This window comes from Maniola hyperantus, chromosome 24, assembly GCF_902806685.2.
Source record: "Maniola hyperantus chromosome 24, iAphHyp1.2, whole genome shotgun sequence".
Classification (NCBI taxonomy): domain Eukaryota; kingdom Metazoa; phylum Arthropoda; class Insecta; order Lepidoptera; family Nymphalidae; genus Maniola; species Maniola hyperantus.
The window spans coordinates 5,909,210-5,930,030 of record NC_048559.1 but is presented as its reverse complement, the minus strand read 5'-3'; the positions used below and the strand labels follow the sequence as shown (position 1 = coordinate 5,930,030).

The following is a 20,821-nucleotide window of genomic DNA, read 5'->3' as shown; positions in this document are numbered from 1 at the left end:
AAAAAAATAACATGGCCACTACACAAAACATTTAAAATATTTTGCTATGCCTAATAGAGCAAAAATGTGTAGGTATGTGTAACGCGTAAAATTTAACTCCTCGCACGCCATTTTAACTTTATGTGTCAAATTTCGTGTCAAAAGTGCGATTTTGGTCCTTATTTTAAAGGTAAACCCGTACTTTAGACACGACAGTTGAGAAAATGGCGCGTGAGGAGTCATTTTGTACGGACTATAAGTAGCGATTTAAGTACGAAAGATATAAATACCAAACTATTTTTTCTCGCAAAGCACAGAGCAAAAGAAAGGCTTTCACGGCAAACTTTTTCTTTCTTCATTGTTGTCTTAAGAATTGTGTAGGCGCTTATTATACTGTGGCGTCACTGGCGCCTATCTAGGAATACCATGTATATATACATTATACATAAATATAAAGAGACTTGTCTTGACTGACTGACTGACTGCTCTATTTACGCACACGTTAAAAACTTAAAATTTTGACAGCTGGTTCCTTTTATAACGTATGCACTCACTAAGAAGGGATTTTTAAAATTGCGTTGTTAAAAAAACCGGCCAAGTGCGCAGACTCGCGCACCGAGGGTTCCGTACTAAAGTCGTATTTTGCACGATGAATCAAAGACTACCTATTTATTATACATTTAAAAAAATCTGTTTTAGAATGTATCTACAGGTAAAGCCCTTTCATATGATACCCCACTTGGTATAGTTATCTTACTTTGAAAATAGAAAATACTAATTACTTGTTAATGACCACATTCGATAAACTGTCTTTTAAATTTTCCACATAGTCCTTCGAACCTAGATGGTAGGTGTAGTACGCGACAGGTAGATATGGTAATCGGGGAGACAACGCCCTGCACACCAGCACATTCACAGCACAGGGTGACGTGCATCCCCCCTCATACCGAATCGAATGCCCTCTCGACCTGTCGTACTATAGGTAGGTGTTCATACAAATCTACCCAAGATTCAATTGAAAGTAAAATGGAAGAAAATGAAAGTTTAGTCTCAATAGCGGGCGTGTTGTGAAGATGATTCTCAAAATTCATATTGCACGGTGTTGTTTAGATGTTACGATTTTTTTTTAAATAACAAGGCATAATTTATTTATAAACTTAAATCTAAAAAAGTAATAAATTAATCGAAAAAAGTAAGTAATCACGAAATTCGTTTGTCAATTTTATATTCAATTTATTTTAGTCCACCAATATTAATACGATACGTCATACGTAAAAAAGCTGTGGTAGCCTAGTGGTTAGGACGTCTGCTTTCAAATCGGATATCGGGGGTTCGATTGCGGGCACGGATAAAATATATCACTTGCTTTAACGGTGAAGGAAAACATCGTGAGGAAACCTGCATGCCTCAGAGTTCTGCATAATGTTCGCAAAGGTGTGTGAAGTCTGCCAATCCGCACATGGCCAGCGTGGTAGAATATGGCCAAAACCCTTCTCACTCTGAGAGGCCACCCGTACTCTGTAGTGAGCGGGCGATGGGTTGATCATGGTGATGATGACGTCATACGATACGGTCATAGTCATACATAAATACAATATTTTATAGCTCTACTAGGTATATTAAATGAATCAATCAATCAATCGAATTGCTTATTTGGGTTTACAGATTATTCTTAGCCATAAACTTGTGAAGTATTTATTTTTGAGTTTAATTTTTGAATTTAAGTATGCCGGTTTATTGCCAAAATTATTTGGCGATCCTTGCAAGAGACCTCCATCGAGCAGTAAAGTGTGGACGTGTGTATATCGTCAAAATTAGTTGTATCACTAAATGTCGTAAGCATCGCAACAACTTATCGTATCGCACAGTCTAAAGTCTCACAACAATTTTCTCGAAGATTTTATAACCACCTGCGAGTTTAATAATTCGGACACGTGTTTTACAAGCATCAAGACACCATCATGTAAGACATAAATGGGGCGTGTAATCTAAGAAATGTAATACCACTTTGATTGCATACAACTTTCACAGTTATGAAGAAATTTGACAAGAACACGATTTTTGTTTGCAATGACGCATCTAGCACATGAGTATATCCTACTCGTTTGCATCTAGTGCGTAGTACGGTCGTTACTTTGTATAGTACGCGGCCGAAAGTAATGTACATCATCCTTTAATAGGAGATAGCAAATTTGTAGAGCACTGTCTCTGTCGTTGAGACCGACAAAACGTCATATAGGTAAGACTGACAGAGACAACGCTCTACAAAGCCGAAATGTCATTCTAAAGGCCGATGTACATTGCGTTCGGCTGTGTACCGTTGCAAGCGGTAAAATATTATAATATTCAGCGTTCGTCCAGTAGTGAAGTGTGGACGCATATCGTTATTTGACGATTTATACGTCCACACTCTAGTCACAATACTAAATGTCGTAATCGTCGCAAAAACTTATCTTATCGCATAGTCTAAAGTCTCACAACAATTTTCTCGAAGATTTTATAACCACCTGCGAGTTTAATAATTCTGGCACGTGTCTTACAAGCATCGCCGTAAGACATAAATGGGGCGTGTAATATAAGAAGTATAATAATATCACTTTAATTGCATACAACTTTCACAGTTATGAAGATTTTTGTGTCGTGATTTGGGTGTCTGTCAGCGGGCTGTATCTCGTGAACCGTAATAGGTAGAGAGTTGAAATGTTCACAGAATGTAATTCTATTGCCACTATAACAAAAAACCGGCCAAGTGCGAGTCAGGCTCGCACAACGAGGGTTCCGTACAACAGTCGTATTTCTTCGACATTTTGCACGATAATTCAAAAACTATGATTCATAAAAATAAATAAAAATCTGTTTTAGAATGTACAGGTGAATACCTTTCATATGATACCCCACTTGGTATAGTTATCTTACTTAGAAAATTGAAAATACTAATTATAAATTCATGACCACAATTTAATTTTTTTTGTGTGATGTAACCACAAATTCACGGTTTTTAGATTTTTCCCCAAATGTCAGCTATAAGATCTACCTACCTGCCAAATTTCATGATTCTAGGTCAACAGGAAGTACCCTGTAGGTTTCTTGACAGACAGACAGACAGACAACAAAGCTATAAGGGTTCCGTTTTTCCTTTTGAGGTACGGAACCCTAAAAATTCCATGAAAATAAAAATAAAAAAGTGTTATTTTTTGTACGATTCCCACGGGATTTTTAAAAACCTAAATCCACGCAGACGAAGCCCTGGGCATCATCTAGTTTAAAGTAACATTTAAATCCATCCTTAATTTCATAGAAGTTAGGTACTTCTAAGTATTTGTTAAGACTTACCTTTGCATAGATTATTTCTTGTAACTAGCTGATCCACGCGACTTCGCCCGCGGGGATTTTTTTTTTGAAAATCCCGTGAAAACTCTTTAATTTTCCGGGATAAGGCCTATGCCACTCTCCAGGTCTTTGACTATACCCATTCAAAAAATCACTTCGATCCGTTGTTCCGCTGCGACGTCATTGAAGTTGGCCTTCAATGTCGACCAACCAACCAACAAACAAATAAATACTTTCGCATTTATAATAGAGGTAGTGATAAATTATGTAATACCAATGAAAGCTAGTGTGTGTTCTAAGTTCGGAACAGGAAGCTACGAACAGAAATTATAAACCGATAGAAATTAAACAGAAAATTATCTCTACTAGCGCCTTACATTATTTTCTAAATTACTAACCACGTAGTGAGTAATGCGCATCCGTTCTAAATAATAAGCCATTAAAGCTATTAAACTGTTAAATCATTATTAACGATTAATGGGAAAGTCCATTTTCACATGAACGGTCGTACGATGCCGCGTAGAAACTGACTAGGGGTGTTGGCCTATTAATTAATCTCATTAAACTTTACAGATTGAAAATGGTTTAGGTCATAGTATGCTACGCTGGCTCAGTGCGGATTGGCCATGAGAATTATGAAGAACTCTCAGGCATGTATTTGTACGCCGCTACGCCTATGTGTTGAACTTTTGTAATAATTATCATCTTTTGTAACACACATTATGCAAACAAGGAATTTCTATTTCTATTGCAAGTTTCCTAGCGATTTTTTCCGTCACTGTTATGGTACGATTACACCTAACGAGCGAGTCAGTGTCCTCGGCCGAGTACTCGGTTGGTATAAACACTTTAACGAATGCAATTTCGCCAATTTCTCAGCCACAACACTGTCTCGGCCGAGTGTCATTTTACTGTCTCGCTTAACTACTCGGTAGGTGTAATCGTACCATTAAAGCAAGTGATTAATATATTTAATTGCATAGCCCTGAAAAGTTAGAGGTATGTGGCCGAGATCGAACTATTATTTTGTTTACAAACAATTTTCTTCGACAGCTGCGATGTTAATAATAATAATTATAGTGTAGACAGTTGGTATTTTATTAATATGTTTTACAAAGTATTAGCTAAACGGGTTTTAAATCAAAACGTTTGCCGTAAAACGATGTGATTGATAGTATAGTCTGACAGCCGTAGGCTATTTCGAAGACGTATTTGATAAAATTCAAAATATATTTTATCAAGCGCTTTCTCAAAATTTTCAACCAGCTCTCGGGCTAGTACGGATTAAACCGAATTAAAAAATTGTTATCTCTCAAGCATGTCTTCAAAATTTCCTATTTTTTCTGGAGCTGATATCATAAGTTCTTGTAAAGCTTTATTGAAATCATTATGTATAATATCCGATGATTATTTACAGAACGGAAATCTACTTTAATGTTTTATTAATATACCTACTAATTATATAATAACTAGCTGATGCTCGTGACTTGGTCCACGTGGACTACATAAAATTCAAACCCTCATTTGACCCACTTAGGGGTGGAATTTCGAAAAATCCGTTAGTTCTTAGTGGATACTTACTTACAAAGAACACACCCGCCAAATTTCATGTCTCTAGGACCAGTGGTTTACGCTGTGCGTTGGTATCAAATCATTCAGTCAGGACTTTGAGATTTATACAAAAAGATAACTGAGCTAACCCGGATAAAGCTGTTTCAATTTTATCATTTTACAAACTTGCAGTCAAGCACCTCTTCAAAATTTTCTACTAGCTCTGGGACTAATACCAATACAATTTTTTTATTTGCAGAACGGATTACTACTATAATATTTTATGATTATACATACTATTTATATAATAACTGTCGACCGCGATTAAGTTGTTTCAATTAATTATAACGTCACATTGTTCGGGTCGTTATAATTTAAATTTAAATACTAATGACGAAGATCAAGTTTAATGTTAACACAAAATATGAATAATGTTTGCATCTTATTTTCATTTTACGAGCGCTTTATCTCGAAAAACTCAACGGGTTGCAAAGCTGAAGTGGCAATGGGCAGGGCAGGGCACATTGTTTAATCTATATATATAAAAGGAAAAGGTGACTGACTGACTGACTGACTGACTGACTGACTGAATGACTGACTGACTGATCTTTCAACGCACAGCTCAAACTACTGGACGGATCGGGCTGAAATTTGGCATGCAGGTAGGCATCCGCTAAGAAAGGATTTTTGAAAATTCAACTCCTAAGGGGGTGAAATAGGGGTTTGAAATTTTGTAGTGCACGCGGACGAAGTCGCGAGCATAAGCTAGTCTATAATATAAAAATGAATCACTAAATGTGTTGCTCATCGCAAATCTCGAGAACAGCTGAACCGATTTAGCTAATTCTTTTTTTATAATGTTCCTTGAAGTACGAGGATGGTTCTTACGGAGACAATTTTTTTTATAAAATTTGAATCGACTGTTAGGCGGAACGAAGTTCGCCAGGGCAGCTAGTACACAATAATATTCTGAAACAGTTGAACACAGTAGTTGTTCAAAAGTCCATTTACGATTTAATAAAGAAAATGGTTCAATTATATGTGGAAAAGATACAATAGGACAATAGGTGAGACTTTCCCAAAGATATTATAGCTGTTATTAAGTTCTGTTTGGGCTTACTAAAGGTTTTAACAATATATTATTAGGTACTTTTAACTCATCTTTTATTAATGAGACTACACACGAAAGATTCCGGCGGCTAGGGTCCGCCTCTCTGTAATTTTTTTAAATCTGATACTAAGTAGCTTATTCCCGCGTCCGCGTGGACTACACAAATTTCAAACCCCTATTTTACCCTCTTAGGGATAGTATTTTCAAAAATCCTTTCTTAGCGGATGTCTACGTGACAATAGCTATCTGCATGCAGAATTTAAGGCTGATCCGTCCAGTAGTTTCCTTCAAAAATATATGATGTACATTACCATGCAAACTTCCACCGAAGATTGGTTTGAACGAGATCTAGTAAGTAGTTTTTGATTTATCGTGCAAAATGTCGATAAAATACGATTGTAGTACGGAACCCTCAGTGCGCGAGTCCGACTCGCACTTGGCCGATTTTATATATTTAGATTCACTAGGAATATTTGTCAAGGACAAAGCCGGGTCTAGTTAGCTAGTTTTAAGCAAGTTAAAAACTCGATCGTAAAGATAATCTTTTATTATGATCGTGTTTTATTTCGTTCGGTTTGAAGAAAACTAGTTTTACATTATGATTAATTAAATTAAACGATAAATAAATTATCAAACTCGTTACAATGTCATCGGAAATATTAAATGTCTACAATCAAAATATTATAATAACATAGTTTATACTTTTAAACATTTTAAGTTATAACTTATTGCTCTCATTTTGATAAGTAGACTGTTATGTATTTTAATTGCCAGTGGGTGTCTCATTCATTCATTCAGTTACATTTTTGCATAATATCTAAAACATCATAATATAATTATTATGCGTTTTAAGCAATTAAATAACACTTGATTTAACTTTAAAAGAAAACGTCGTGAGGAAACCTGCATGGCTGAGAGATCTCTATAATGTTTACAAAGGTATTTTCCCCTCCAATTATAAGGGGTACCTTCAAGACAAGAGTGAATAAGTAGGCATCTTCTAGGCAGGCGCGCTCCATCTTAGGCTGCATCATCACTTGCCACCAGGTCTGATTGCAGCCAAAGGCTAGTCAATAAATTAGAAAAAAACCTGCCAATCTGCACTTGGCCAGTGTGGTGAACCCAAACCCTTCTCATTCTCAGAGGAGATCCGTGCTAAGCGATAAGTTGGTGACGCGGTTCTTCTACGATTTTTTTAAAAACACACTTGTTAAGTTGTGGCTTTGCGTGGAAGCGACCGTCTTAGCTTTTAGTTGATCATATAAGATGGTACACCATCTTACAGTCTACAGACTGTAGTGAATTCTTAAAAATATTTTAGGATCCTCTTGGTAAATTCGTACTTTTGAACTCTCTAAGCTAGTACAGCTTTTCATCTAATTAAAAATCAGTGAGGATGATTATGCAAAAAAATCAGTTAATTTATGCAAAATAAAGGAACTCGCGATGAGCAAATAATTCAAAGTAATGACAAACACTGTGGAGTTATAATAAAGTTGCTCAAAGCTTTCACTACACTTAATTCCCTGACATAACACCGAATTTTGTCAAAGCCGACAAGAAAACGGCTTAAAATCAACAAATATGTACAAAGTAAACTCATTTGCATACGCATCAGGGTCCGAACTGAATCGGTTATATTCATAACCTAGATGAGAGGTTTTGTATTGAGCATATAGATATTCATAGTGGGGGTGGGGAATGATAAAACTCTATTGCAAGCGCCAGACCTCGCCAAACCTAGCTTGACATCTCTCGATGTCAGAAAATTAAAAGACTGGTAGAAGAACTTTTAGTAAACGAAAATGAAAATCTTTTTAATAAGTTTCATTGCCCTTGCGGCGTTCGCAAGTGCTGATGACAGTGATCACACCATGGAAACTGCAATTAACTTCATAAAGGATTGCAGAGGAGATTACGTCTTATGTGTTAAGGTCCATAATTTTATTATTAAAGTGAAAGTGTTGTGAAAATAGAGCGTGGTTACAGTGGCCGATCAAGTTTCAAGCGATTTTATGTCTCGGGTAATTTCGTACAGTTTCTCTTGACAGGTGTTATAAATTACCGTACTTGTAACTCTGGATATGACATTGCCTTTGATTTAGCCCTTTGATTGCGCCGCTTACGGATAACTAAAGCTTTCCTTGATACTCAAAGAGTATCTCAAATATGACTGATTTATTTGACGTTTCGTCCTTTTGTCTCTGGAAATGGAAAATTAACACTTGATTTTGCCATTTGCTTATGATTACTAAAGCTTTTCTTGATATTTAAAAAATCTCGAATATTAAGTAACTAATTTATTTCATGTTTCGTTCTTACAGTATCGCATTTCTTGTGTCTGGAAAAGCGAGGAAACTTATTTAGCCGTTATTCCGTTGATTACTTGATAACCTAAACTTTTCTTGATACGTCGTAAAAAAATCTCAAATATTCACTAATTTTTTGGTGTTTCGTTCTTAGTTTAACTTAAATTCATTCCTGGAAAAGTGTTTAGCCCTTTCCTACTGATACTGAAAAGTTTTCTTGATACTAGAATATCTGAAATATTATTAAGAGATTGTGATTTATTTGGCGTTTCATCCTTACGAAGTATTTTTTATTCCATTAAAAGTTCGCTCAAGACTGCAATTTCACCTGGCGATAAGTGATGATGCAGTCACAAGGAAGCGGTCTAACTTAGAAGGAGAATGGTAGTTCTATTAAAACCTTTATCAATTTCTACACGGCATCGTACAGGAACGCGAAAATATTTGGCATAACGGCTTTGCCAGTAGGGTAATAGATAACTACCAAATAAATAAAATAAATCCCCAAATTGCCTCTGCCGGGAATCGAATCAGGGGCCTCCCACTTATAAGATCACAACTCCTTACTGCTCCAGTATGTCCATCAACATTTCATTAGATTATTAGGGTTCCGTACCTCAAAAGGAAAAACGGAACCCTTACAGGATCACTTTGTTGTCGGTCTGTTGTTAAAGCGCTCAATTTTGATTTCAGGAAAAATTATTGAGGATCGTGGATAACTTAAGAACATCAAGAAGCATTTTGATTGCTGAAGGTGTAGTTCTGAAGGGAGAGCCAGACGTGAGGTCTGGCAAGAAGTTGGATTCGTTGCCAGTCGATCCAACTGCCAGAGATGCAGAGGTTAACTATAGACTTATGGACGGAGTTGTTAGTCTCTTTGAAACTCATGCTCTTGAAGTCAAGATGAACGACGCTGATAAGGCCGAAATGCAGCGATCTCTTGAAGAAGGTAAGAGCGATCACGCACTCATCCGATCCGAATCCGTGAAAATACGGATATAAAAAATATCTACGTCATATGTCATAAGCTATACATTTTTTTTATTGATCACGTAAATTTCAATAATACATTTAAAATAAACAGGTCGCCATCCTCTAGAAACTGTTGAAGTTTATGTGAGGATGGCGAGTTCGCGTTATACAAATTTAATAAAATATAGGTAAAAAACTGTTAATGCATATTTGTACATATATCGTGACATGAAACACTTCCTAGACCTAGACTAGGCATCCAAAGAGGCACTTAGATCCAGGAATAAATAGTTCTATGACAACTTCGGAACGTATTTTCACGGACTCGGATCGTGAGTACGTAAACGCCGTAAGGGTTATAACTTTTTGAAATGCTGTAGTTTAATGAGTCTTAATCATATTAGAAAAAAATACAGTTCAGTTGCATCACAGGTGGTTAAAGTCGCGTTATTGGTATTGTTAAACTTTGACCGTTAATTAAAGGAAAATTTATGGTAAAAGTCTGGGTTTGTTGACTTTGAAATAAAGCTAAAAAGGTTTGTTATGGACTCTCGTAGCTTTATTTTTAAGTTTACGTCATTAATTGTCACCTTGATCTGATCACCATCACCATCTTACAAATTCTAAAATTTAAATGGTACATTGAATAAACGATTTGGCTTCAACCACAATCATACAGGTTTGAATACTGATGCGAGCATCCCACTTTGCTTTTTATTGTCAGTCAAAGTTTAACCGTAACTTTAACAATCTGTCATGCCTTTAACAACCTATTAAGGTTCATGGGATACAGCCCGGTGACAGACACACAGACAGACGGATGGACAGCGGAGGGATAGTAATAGGGTTCCGTTGACACCCTTCGGGTATATGTAGAAATTAGTATAGCTGCTATTTTAATTCATAATCTTTTGAAAGAAAAAGTATATTAGAGGTTATCGAACTATTAATACATAGTTTATCGCCTAATCATTATACAAAAAGTGTTGGTTATTATCGTGCATGACGCATTAATTAAGAAGAGAGACTAGATTAATGTCTGTTTACTTCATAGCCTATGTAATTAGTGTCTAATCTATCTTTAATGCAATTCCTATAGAGGACACTTTTGTGCTCGACTAAGATCGATAAATCAAGATTATTTTATAGTTTATAATCTAAACTAGCGACCCGTCCCGGCTTCGCATGGGTGCAATGTAGATACTAATTAGATGTCAGTGAGGAGTGATTAATAATCCATACTTCCATACTAATTTATAAATGCGACAATGTGTCTGTCTGTCTGCTAGCTTTTCACGACCCATCTGTTCAACCGATAGCTATTATGACGTAGGCACCCGGTAAGAAAGGATTTTTGAAAATTCAACCCCTAAGGGGGTGAAATAGGGGTTTGAAATGTGTGTAGTCCACGCGGACGAAGGTCGCTGAGGTCTTAACCATTAGGCCATCATCGCTTAAAAATAGTATCTCTCTAATTTATTTTTTGATTACAGGTCGTGGAAAGAAAAAGGGTGGTAGTGGTCTCGGAGGTATCATCGGATTGATCGGAGCTAAAGTTCTTCTCGGAAAACTGTTCATTGTAAAACTCATTGCTTTGAAGGCGTTAGCGACAGCCAAGATCGCCTTAGTCCTGGCGGTAGTCCTCTTCGTTGCCTATTGCTTGAAACAGGACCACTCAAAGACCACCTACGAAGTGGTACCACATCCTGTACACCATGAGAGCCACCACGCTCCCCACGTGGAACACGTGGCCCACGATTTAGGTGGCCATGGAGGTTACAGCTATGGGTCTGACTGGAACAAGAACATTGATGATGCCCAAAACTTAGCGTACAGTGCATACTCGCCCCATAAGTAAATTAGACCAAATTAACTAGTAAATGCTTATTGCATATCACAGCGGAATTGCATGCGTCAAATTTTCATAGTCTTCTTCATTTAATTTATTTATTTATTCATTTACTTCGTTGTTACGCTGGTTGACACTTTTCAATATTGAAAAAAAACAATCGAAAGATATTTTTGTTTAAAACGGGATTTAAAAAACATGTTTAGAAATTTGAACTGTTTAAAACAGATTTACTAATTTTAAAACATGTGTTTCTTTTAAACGCGTGTTTAAAACAATGTCAACCCTGGTTATGGTATGCTTGACTATTCGTCTCCTCTCTAATCTGAGGCCCTTGTGCAACTTTTTATTTTAACTTGACATAAGCGTTAAAGTAAATCTGACAGTTAGTATGGAAAACCCAAAATCATGATTTGAAATTTTCATATCTTGGCCGATTAATTTAACATGTCTTATTATTTCTATATGAAAATTTTTCACTCGGAGACTATGAAAATTTAATTAAATTTTTCATTCAGAATTCGAAATCGGAATTCGCCAAAGAAATGCGTGTGACGTCATTTCCGGTTCGAATAATGAGTCGCATGCAGTTTGTTTCGTAATATGCGATATCTGTAACCACTGTACAAAGATTAATTGTATTATTTATTTATTTAACTTATTTTAACTTATTACGCTCAATAAATTATTTTTTATAATCAAAATGTACTTTTATTTTATTTTATCTTTTTGTTTATGACAGGGTGAGCAATTAATTATATAAAATAGTAAGTGATAATGTACAAAAACGGAGAGTATATTATTTTATTGGAAGTGTGCCTAATGTGTTTGATTATTATTTGAATTATACTAGATGATGCCTGCGACTTTGTCCGCGTAAATATAGATCTTTAAATTCCCGTGGGAACTTTAATTTACTAGGATGAAAAGTAGACTATGTGTTAATACACGGTATAAGCGATCTTCACTACAAATTTCAGCCAAATCATTTGAGATAAATTATGGCTTGAAAAAAAACATACATCCAAAAATTTAAACGTTCATATTTACAGTACCTACTATTAGGATAAGGATTAGTTAATGAAATATTGTACTCTACAAATTAAAATCTGCGCATATAGTTTGATAGATTTTCGCAATAATAATAGGTAGGTATTTATGTTGTTTCAAAGTTACACGGGTGCAAAGATTTAAAAAATCTTGAGCCACAAATCGACACCTCCTACGTATAATATCGTAACTGCATTTTATCAACTTTACAGTAGAGCTGTTTAAAGTTTTGCAAGCAGATTAATGATGCTCATGAGGTCAAATACTGTCGTATAGGAACCAAATTTCGCATACAGCTACATTTTTATGAGTGGAACATTACCTTTGAAAAGGTTACTTGATTTTTTTGCCAGATTTCCTTAAAAATCACATACGATATTTTACTTTGGAAAATATCAATCGTATTTCATTGTATATAGTACTTACTATACTTTACGTCGAAGATAATGTAGGATTAAATAATTTTTGATACACATACGATAATTTACATTGATACTAATTAAATAATAATGTGTATTACGACAGTATACTATAGATTAAAGTCATTATAACGTAACGCGGGTAATATATTGAGGGATAATTTCTTTCCTTAAACTAAAATATAATGTATTTCATAATTACAACAGTCCAAATAAACATCAACTACTCTCAAAAACTTAAAAACTAATCAATGATTTTTTCATTATTATTATGGTTGTAATATTACTAGTAGTGTTATATTCGAAAACATTATTAAATCCCTATAATTACGGAGACAATTTTGAAATAAAATATATAATAATTTAAATCCGGGACACAAAAATCTCTTTCAGAAACTAAAAATATAATAAACTTTCTTTAATTATTGGTCGTAAGTATAATAAACTTAACTGCTCAGTCTTTAAAATTACAAAACTAGTAAAACAATCAAAAAAAAAAAAATTCTAAAAATTAAGCCAAATCCAAATTAATTGCCAATTTTATTCTGGTATACTTTGGGAAAAAATCATGATGAGCACTGGGGATGATTTGAGCCTTGCACATTAAGTCATCTTTTTTTGCCTTTGAAATCAGCCGTCTACGGTCACACAGAACAGTGGATACACATTGTTTCCTGGCAGACACCTTCATAGATAAAATATGATAATCAGCAGCTAAATCATTTTTATAAAACAACTTAAAAGAATCTTCAGGTTTGACAAAGACGTCTCTTATTTTATTCCATTGCATTATATCCCCATGAGTGTTTTCAACCTAATTTCCCTTTGAAAATGCTTCCTAATTAAAAACATCGATGTATTTTAATTCCTCAACTATGTAAAGCTTTCCTTTTTGCTTAGCCCAGCGTACGTACGTGTACACAAATTATTCATTTACTGAAAATGTGTTTAAAAACATCTTTTAACATACAGTTAAATGATTTCCTTGAGTTTCAATGTTACCAGTCTATAAATTTAAGTAAAATAACGCTTATATTCAGTATCAGCAAAAACCTTGCGTTTTATTTGTTTCATAACCAAATTTGCCATGACCCCAAAACCTATTGAAAATCAGTATTCTTTCTTCTTCATAATATTATGATACGTAGGACTCAAAGATTTACCACACCTTACAGTAACCATCACTACTTTCATTAACTCATACTGCTTGCTGAAGTTTCTTAGCATTTTCCTTTTGTTGTCTTTCCATTTAGTAACATGTCAACGTCTGATATTACCGTTTCTTGGGTTGTTCTTCTTTTTCCTAGAAGTTTGTATGAGGACGAAGACAATGGCGAGTTTGCTTGCGGAGTGTAAACCAAATTAGTTTAGGTTGAATCAACAGCCTATAGTGGTGAACAAACCAGGGACAAAAGTAGTTATCGCAATTAAAATCTAGACAATTTATTGTCCAGTCTGGTGATGGATATTGTGTAATATTTTGAATAGCTGCTGAAAAATCTTCATCTAGTTCTAAAGGAAGGGACAAACTATTTTATAATTTTGAATTTTATTTTTAAATACTCATCCTACTATGAAAAATATATGATAAAATATACATGTACAACGAATTAATTAAAACTTTTTGCTTAACATCACTGTTCCCTACTTTGTTACGTAAGTGAAACACTATGTCTTTGATGTATTTTCTCAAAACCAGATAAGCAATCCATCATTTGGTTTATTCCCACAATATTTGCGTCAGAGGGGAGTAGTGATTCTGTGAAAAAAAGTACAAAATATCTTATAATTGAGATTTTTTGAAAAGAATACTATTGTAAGTTATTTTTTATAGCGTAGTAAAATATCTTAAATACAACATAGGATAGAAAATCACGAAGAAATTCCGACGTAAAGTATTGTAAGTACAAATACGGGAACCGTGTATATATTGATTCCATCGTAGAGTATCTTAAGTATATACTTACGATATTTGAAAAGTAACTGAGATCGAAGTAAAATATGGTAAGTCATACTTAAGATATTTCACTATGGGTATTGTACAATTTTATATTTATATATATATTTTTCATATTACGATATTATTAATATAAGAGAAACACAATTCACCTTCTATCCTCATAGAATCCTCTCCCGCGTAATTAATCGGTACTAACAGTTACGATCCGGTCGCGCGGCTCAACGATGACCCCACCCCCGCGTATTGTATGGGAACTACACCATACTACATTTTACTTCGATCAAGATGAACATACGATAATTTACAGTCTTATTATCTAAGGTTCTATTGTAAATAAAAAAAAATTGATTAGGCCAAACGATAATATATGTAATAAAGTATTTGAAAATCGGTAAAAGTCATTTTCGCCAATTTGTTGGTTACGATACTATACGTAGGAGGTGTCGAAATGTTAAAACTACACATTAAATTAACGGCTAACCACAGACATACCTTAATTAAAATTTTGTAGAGCGTGTCTTTCACTGAGTTTGATTGGTTATTATTCGAATAAGAATCAAATTTCGTTTCAATGGAACGCATTCGTATGTACCTACTCCCCATATGCCTCAATAGATCAGTGAACGTAGGTATAGTGAAATCCGAGAGCTCGTAAGTTAAATCTCTTCTTGATGCTCTATTGTCATAACTATTAACCATAGGCTTCACGTCAGGGAGGAAGGATACAAAGAAAAAACAATTAGTATTGGTCTCACAACAAAAAAATAATCAAAGTTTAAACTAATGTTAAATTCCTGCATTTAAACGGGTTTGCTTAAACCGCGCCTAAAGTTTTTGTGGTAAGCCAGGACATATTATTATATAATTATGTTATATTGTTATATGAGGGCGTTTGTGCACTCATCCGTATACAATTCGTTTTCTATTCATATTGTTACGAACATCCATCTATGAAATGAAAATGAGTGCATAAAACAACCACATATTTATTATAAAGGTTCGAATTTCGAATCGTATTTTAATAACTTACGGAAACGAATCGTATACGAGTAGGTATAGATAAACACTCAAATGGTTTAAAAAAGTTACTGTACAGAATCACATATTTAGGGGTGACAAAAATCCACACCAGAAATAATTTATGAGCATGCGAATCGAATTTAGAAATTTTCTCCAAAGTGTAGGTAACAAATTTTTTAAATAGTATGCTAATTGATTTAACCAGGAATCGAACCTACATCAGCATCACCTCTACTTAAATAGAGAGACGTTGTAAAACAATCACACTTAAAAAGAAAACGAAAGCATAATAAATGACTTGACATGTTTGTATGAAAAGAAAGAGTTAAGTTAATATTGTGTTATTATGGTTTTCACCATGAGACAGCTCAAAGTTTTCCGTTTATAATTAGATTTATATCATCGACTAGATGATGCGCACAACTTATGGACCACATAAATTTCAAACTCCCAAGTAATTTTACCCCTCAGAGGTTTCAGGATGTCATAATCCAATCTAGTAGTGACTATGGCCAAAACCCTTCTCACTCTGAGAGGAGACCCGTGCTCTGTTGTGAGCTGGCGATGAGTTGATCATGATGATGATGATTATAATAGGATTTTTCAATAAGTTTACGTTTTAACTATATATCTAAGAAAATAAAGCTGAGTTTAGGACTTTGGTTGTTATGAAAAAAACTCCACCCCGTTAGATAGGTATGCGTCGAACATTAGGTACAGTTTAAACATTAACGAGTTAACAACAATAAAAAAAGTTGACCGTCTAACAACCAGTTTAAAATTTGGTTCAAACGGAAAGAAAACAGCCTGAGTAGTATCAAATATTACTGTCATCTTCACATACCCGTGGTAAGCGAGTTACTTTCAAGTTTTAAACGAGAGTAATACAGTTTACAGCATCCGTTACATCGTTAGGTTAATTTAACTCCGAGTCAATGATCTTGAAAAAGCGATCGATATCTATGTATTGTAACTGACAGCAAAAAGAAACCGCGCTCCAACATTTAATCTGTTTTAAGATTTGCTTTCATAAATACTGCTCTAGTGTACTTACTTAGTCGACCTCCCTGGCGCAGTGGTAAGCGCTGTGGTCTAATTATTGGGAGGTCCAGGGTTCGATTCTCGGCAGTGGTTTGGCAATTTTATAATTTCAATATTTCTGGCCTGTTGGGAGGTTTCGGCCGCGGTTGGTTACCATCCTACCGGCAAAGCCGTGCCGCCAAGCGATTAAGTGCTCCGGTACGATGCCGTGTAGAAATCAAAGGGGTATGGGTTTGATAAAAACTGCCATACTCCTTCCAGGTTAGATTGCATCCTTAGATTGCGTCATCACTTACCACCAGGTGAGATGGCAATTAAGGGCTCACTTGTATCTAAGTAAAAAAATAAAAAAAGTCAAAACTCAAAAGTAAAGTCAAAGCTTGAACTACTTACAAAGGATTCAAAACAATAGGTAAAACTATCATCATGATCAACCCATCGCCGGCTCACAACAGAGCACGGGTCTCCTCTCAGAGTGAGAAGGGGTTTGGCCATAGTCTACCACGCTGGCCATGTGCAGATCGGTAGACTTCAGTCTTCACACACCTTTGAGAACATTATGGAGAACTCTCAGGCATGCAGGTTCACGATGTTTTTCTTCACCGTTAAAGCAAGTGATATTTATTTACTTCACATAACTCTGAAGAAATAGAGCTGCGTGCCCGGGATCGAACCGCTGACCTCAGTTTGGAAGGCGGACGTCTTAACTACTAGGCTATCACAGCATGGTACGGATCCACTCCTCTAATCTTGTACCTAGTTAAACTGACATTAGACAGACTCTCACTTGTATACCTCTTTACTTAAGTATGTTCCACTATTATATTAGTCGATTAGATGGTTGATTTCCACATGGCAGACTAAACACCGACGTCCGTTTACACTATATCGTATCGATTTATATCCAAACTAAGGTCTCGTGTTAGGAAGATTGCAAGAGTCGCATGAGTATTTTAGCCCTGAAATTATACTCTATCTACGGAGAGAAGTTAGTATAGGGGTTCTTTTGTTACGTAATCCCACACAAATATTAAAGACAAAAGTCAGTGGGCGTTAACCATTTTGAGTTACCAACCAATCACAAACGAACCATGTTTTTGAAAGCATAGGTTCTCTAACAGAGTACCTGCGTAGTACGGAAATCATAGGTTCGTTTGTGATCGGTTGGTTACTCAAAATGGTTAAGGCCCACTGACTTTTTGTCTTGGTCATTTGGGATTACGTAACAGAGAGAACCCTACATTAACTTCTCACCGTGGATATGTGGATAGAGTAATATCAGCAGCATCGGACGTGCCGTAAAAGGTAATCAATTTTAACGCCAAACTCTACCTACTGATTTTATTCGAATTTTTCTTTAATACTTTAAAGACGTTTTAGTATAGTTTACAGAGATTACAGTGAAAATCTGCATGCAAAATCTGAAATTTCTAGACCCAATGGTGAATTAAGCTATGTTGATATGACGTGATATAATACTTATCACTCATTTAGTTTATATTTTTATAATGTTTAGAAGAAGATAAGTAAACAATTCATCTGTAATGGTATACTTAAAAATAAAAATATTTTTACTCAATTAAACTTTTACAAGTACTTTTGAATCGTCAAATGCATCTACCACTGGTTCGGAATACCTTTCCTATCGAGAAAAACCATCAAGAAATTCGGCTTAAGAATAATAGTTGGATAAAGTTTTTGCACTTTGTTTCCAAAACAAACGGAACGACAAAGTCAAAAGGTTTCCACATCAGCACAAAGTAAAGCGAAACAGGTTTGATGCAGATACTCATTAAAGGCTTTCTATAGTTGGTTTCACGTTATTTTATCCAATTTCATCGCAATCGAGAGTGTAAATTGTGTACTGAACCTTGACTTTGACATTGCTGTATGAAAGTTGGTCTTCATAGTCTTCATAGAATATCTACGTGTTTGCTAGCAAATTATTCAAATAGGAGAAGCATGGTTTTGTAGAAGTCTTGAGGTCAGGTTATATTGACCTTTAGATCCTTTGTTGATTGTTTTTGTATGTAAGTATGCTAATGTAAGTATTCAGGTCTAAGTTTAACTGGGCGGACAGAATACGAGTTTTATTTATTTGAGGCAAAGGGTTTCACGTTATTTTATCCAATTTCATCGCAATCGAGAGTGTAAATTATGTATTGGACCTTTACTTTGACATTGCTGTATGAAAGTTGGAAATAATACAAGTCTTCATAGTCTTAAATACCTACGTGTTTGCTAGCAAATTATTTAAGCATGGTTTTGTAGAAGTCTTGAGATCAAGTTATATTGATCTTTAGATCCTTAAAGTATTCTTAGGTGTAAGTTTAACTGGCGGACAGAATTTTTTTTAATTGGAATATTTTGACCTACGTAGTAAGTAGTCCACCATTTTACTTTTTTTAAATATGCATAAAACCTGTATTAATCAATAGCTGGCAATGCTGGCATCAATACTAACAAGTAACAAGTATTATATGAGACAGAATCTTCCAAAGCGTAGCGTTTCCGAGATATAAACTATCAAATTTGTACTGGTGGAGTCGTCAAAAATCAAGTCGATTAGCTTAGTTAGGGCGTGAAGGAAGGACAAACAAACACACTTTCGCATTTATAAAGTTACCAGGTTATGCTCGTGACTTCGTCCGCGTGGACTACACAAATTCCAAACCCCTATTTCACCCCTAAGGCCTTGAATTTACAAAAATCGCGAATTAGCGGTTGCCTACGTCATAAAAGCTATCTGTATGCCAACTTTCAGCCCGATCCATCCAGTAGTTTTAAGCTGTGCGTTTATAGATCAACCAGTCAGTCAGTCACCTTTTCCTTTTATTATATTTAGACGTATAGCTAACGCCTGACGAAATGATAAGCACTAAGCTGCGATATAAAGAAATGGCCACGAATGGTCTTCATTGAGATGGAAGTGAAAGGAGATAGACTTTCTTCGGTCCTAGCGAATAGCTCTTTATATATCCGTAGGCGCTACGAAGAAATCTGTTGGGTATAGCGCAATACGGGTCAAGTGCGAGTCGGACTTGCACACGAATGGTTCCGCACGTTCCGCATCTGCACCCAGTTTTATCCGCACCATCGTACAAGAAATTTCAAGCCCGTAGGTATAATAAAAATTTGCAAGGTAATAATGGACATTGCGATCTTGAAGTGATTTAGTGAACTAAATAAATATTGATCGGGTACTATAGGTACTCAAATCTTTAATTTTTAGGGTTCCGTGCCTCAAAAAGAAAATGTGAGGTAACCACAAATTTGCAGCTTTCGTTTTTTTTTATTTACATGTGCTACCTGCCAAATCTCATGATTTACTAGGTCAACGGAAAATATCCAATAAGTTTTTCTTGACAGACCCGACACACAGAGAACGAAGTGATCCTATGAGGTTCCTTTTTTTTCCTTTTGAAGTTAACCCTGTTACAAAATCCTGTGCGGTGATACGGAACCACTCTTGTGCGAATCCGACTCGTACTTGACCGGTTTTTTATTTAACCATAATAATCAAATCACACACACGCGGCAGAAAGCAATGTACATAAGAGCGTTGTCTCTGTCACTCACACCTATGTGACGTTTTGTCGGTCTCAACGACAGAGACAATGCTCTACAAAACAGCTTTCTTTCTCTCTTTCTTAAAGATCGATGGCCATTATTTTCTGCCGCGCACTGTAAATATTTGTTTACATATATTTAAAGCTGCTTAAGTTAAGCTTGTAAACGAGCTTATCTGTAGTTTCATGAATAATCTCTGTGTGCTTCGAGGTCAAGATCTATTCAAAGATATAAGTAGGTAGGTAATAGTATGCGACAGGGTGAAATGCCAATCGGGGAGGTAACACCCCGCACACCCCCCGCGCTAACCCGGTGCAAGCGAGCGTGGGTGACGGATGCGGATGTGCGGGGCGTCCCCCCGACTCATACCCCGATTGCCATCTCAACCTGTCGCGGATTATAATGTGGACTGTGGTGCTACAATACGCAATAATTTTAAATAGGTACATATCAAAAATTCATATCAATCTGTGATAGCCTAAGTGGTTAGGGCGTCCGCCTTCTAATCGGAGGTCGGGGGTTCGATCCCGGACACGCACCTCCAACTTTTCGGAGTTAATATGTGCGTTTTAGTTAATTAAATATCAATTGCTTTACCGGTGAAGGAAAACATCGTGAGGAAACCTGCATGCCTGAGAGTTCTCCATAATGTTCTCAAAG

General features: G+C 35.6%; 1 protein-coding gene across 1 annotated transcript; it reads left to right on the top strand.

Moving 5' to 3' along the window:
• Window positions 1-7,677: 7,677 nt before the first annotated feature.
• Window positions 7,678-11,110, top strand: LOC117993626 (uncharacterized). Its single transcript, XM_034981427.2, has 3 exons — window positions 7,678-7,905; window positions 8,974-9,229; window positions 10,746-11,110. The coding sequence occupies exons 1-3, from the start codon at window positions 7,777-7,779 to the stop codon at window positions 11,108-11,110; spliced, it is 750 nt and encodes a 249-aa protein (XP_034837318.1). The 5' UTR covers window positions 7,678-7,776.
• Window positions 11,111-20,821: the final 9,711 nt, after the last annotated feature.

What these genes read in the sequence shown, in the direction of transcription:
- LOC117993626 (XM_034981427.2), top strand. Translation starts at nt 7,777, where the DNA reads ATGAAAATCTTTTTAATAAGTTTCATTGCCCTTGCGGCGTTCGCAAGT. An exon ending in ATTACGTCTTATGTGTTAAG is followed by an intron (nt 7,906 to 8,973) that starts GTCCATAATTTT and finishes TTTTGATTTCAG; the next exon opens with GAAAAATTATTGAGGATCGT. An exon ending in GCAGCGATCTCTTGAAGAAG is followed by an intron (nt 9,230 to 10,745) that starts GTAAGAGCGATC and finishes TTTTGATTACAG; the next exon opens with GTCGTGGAAAGAAAAAGGGT.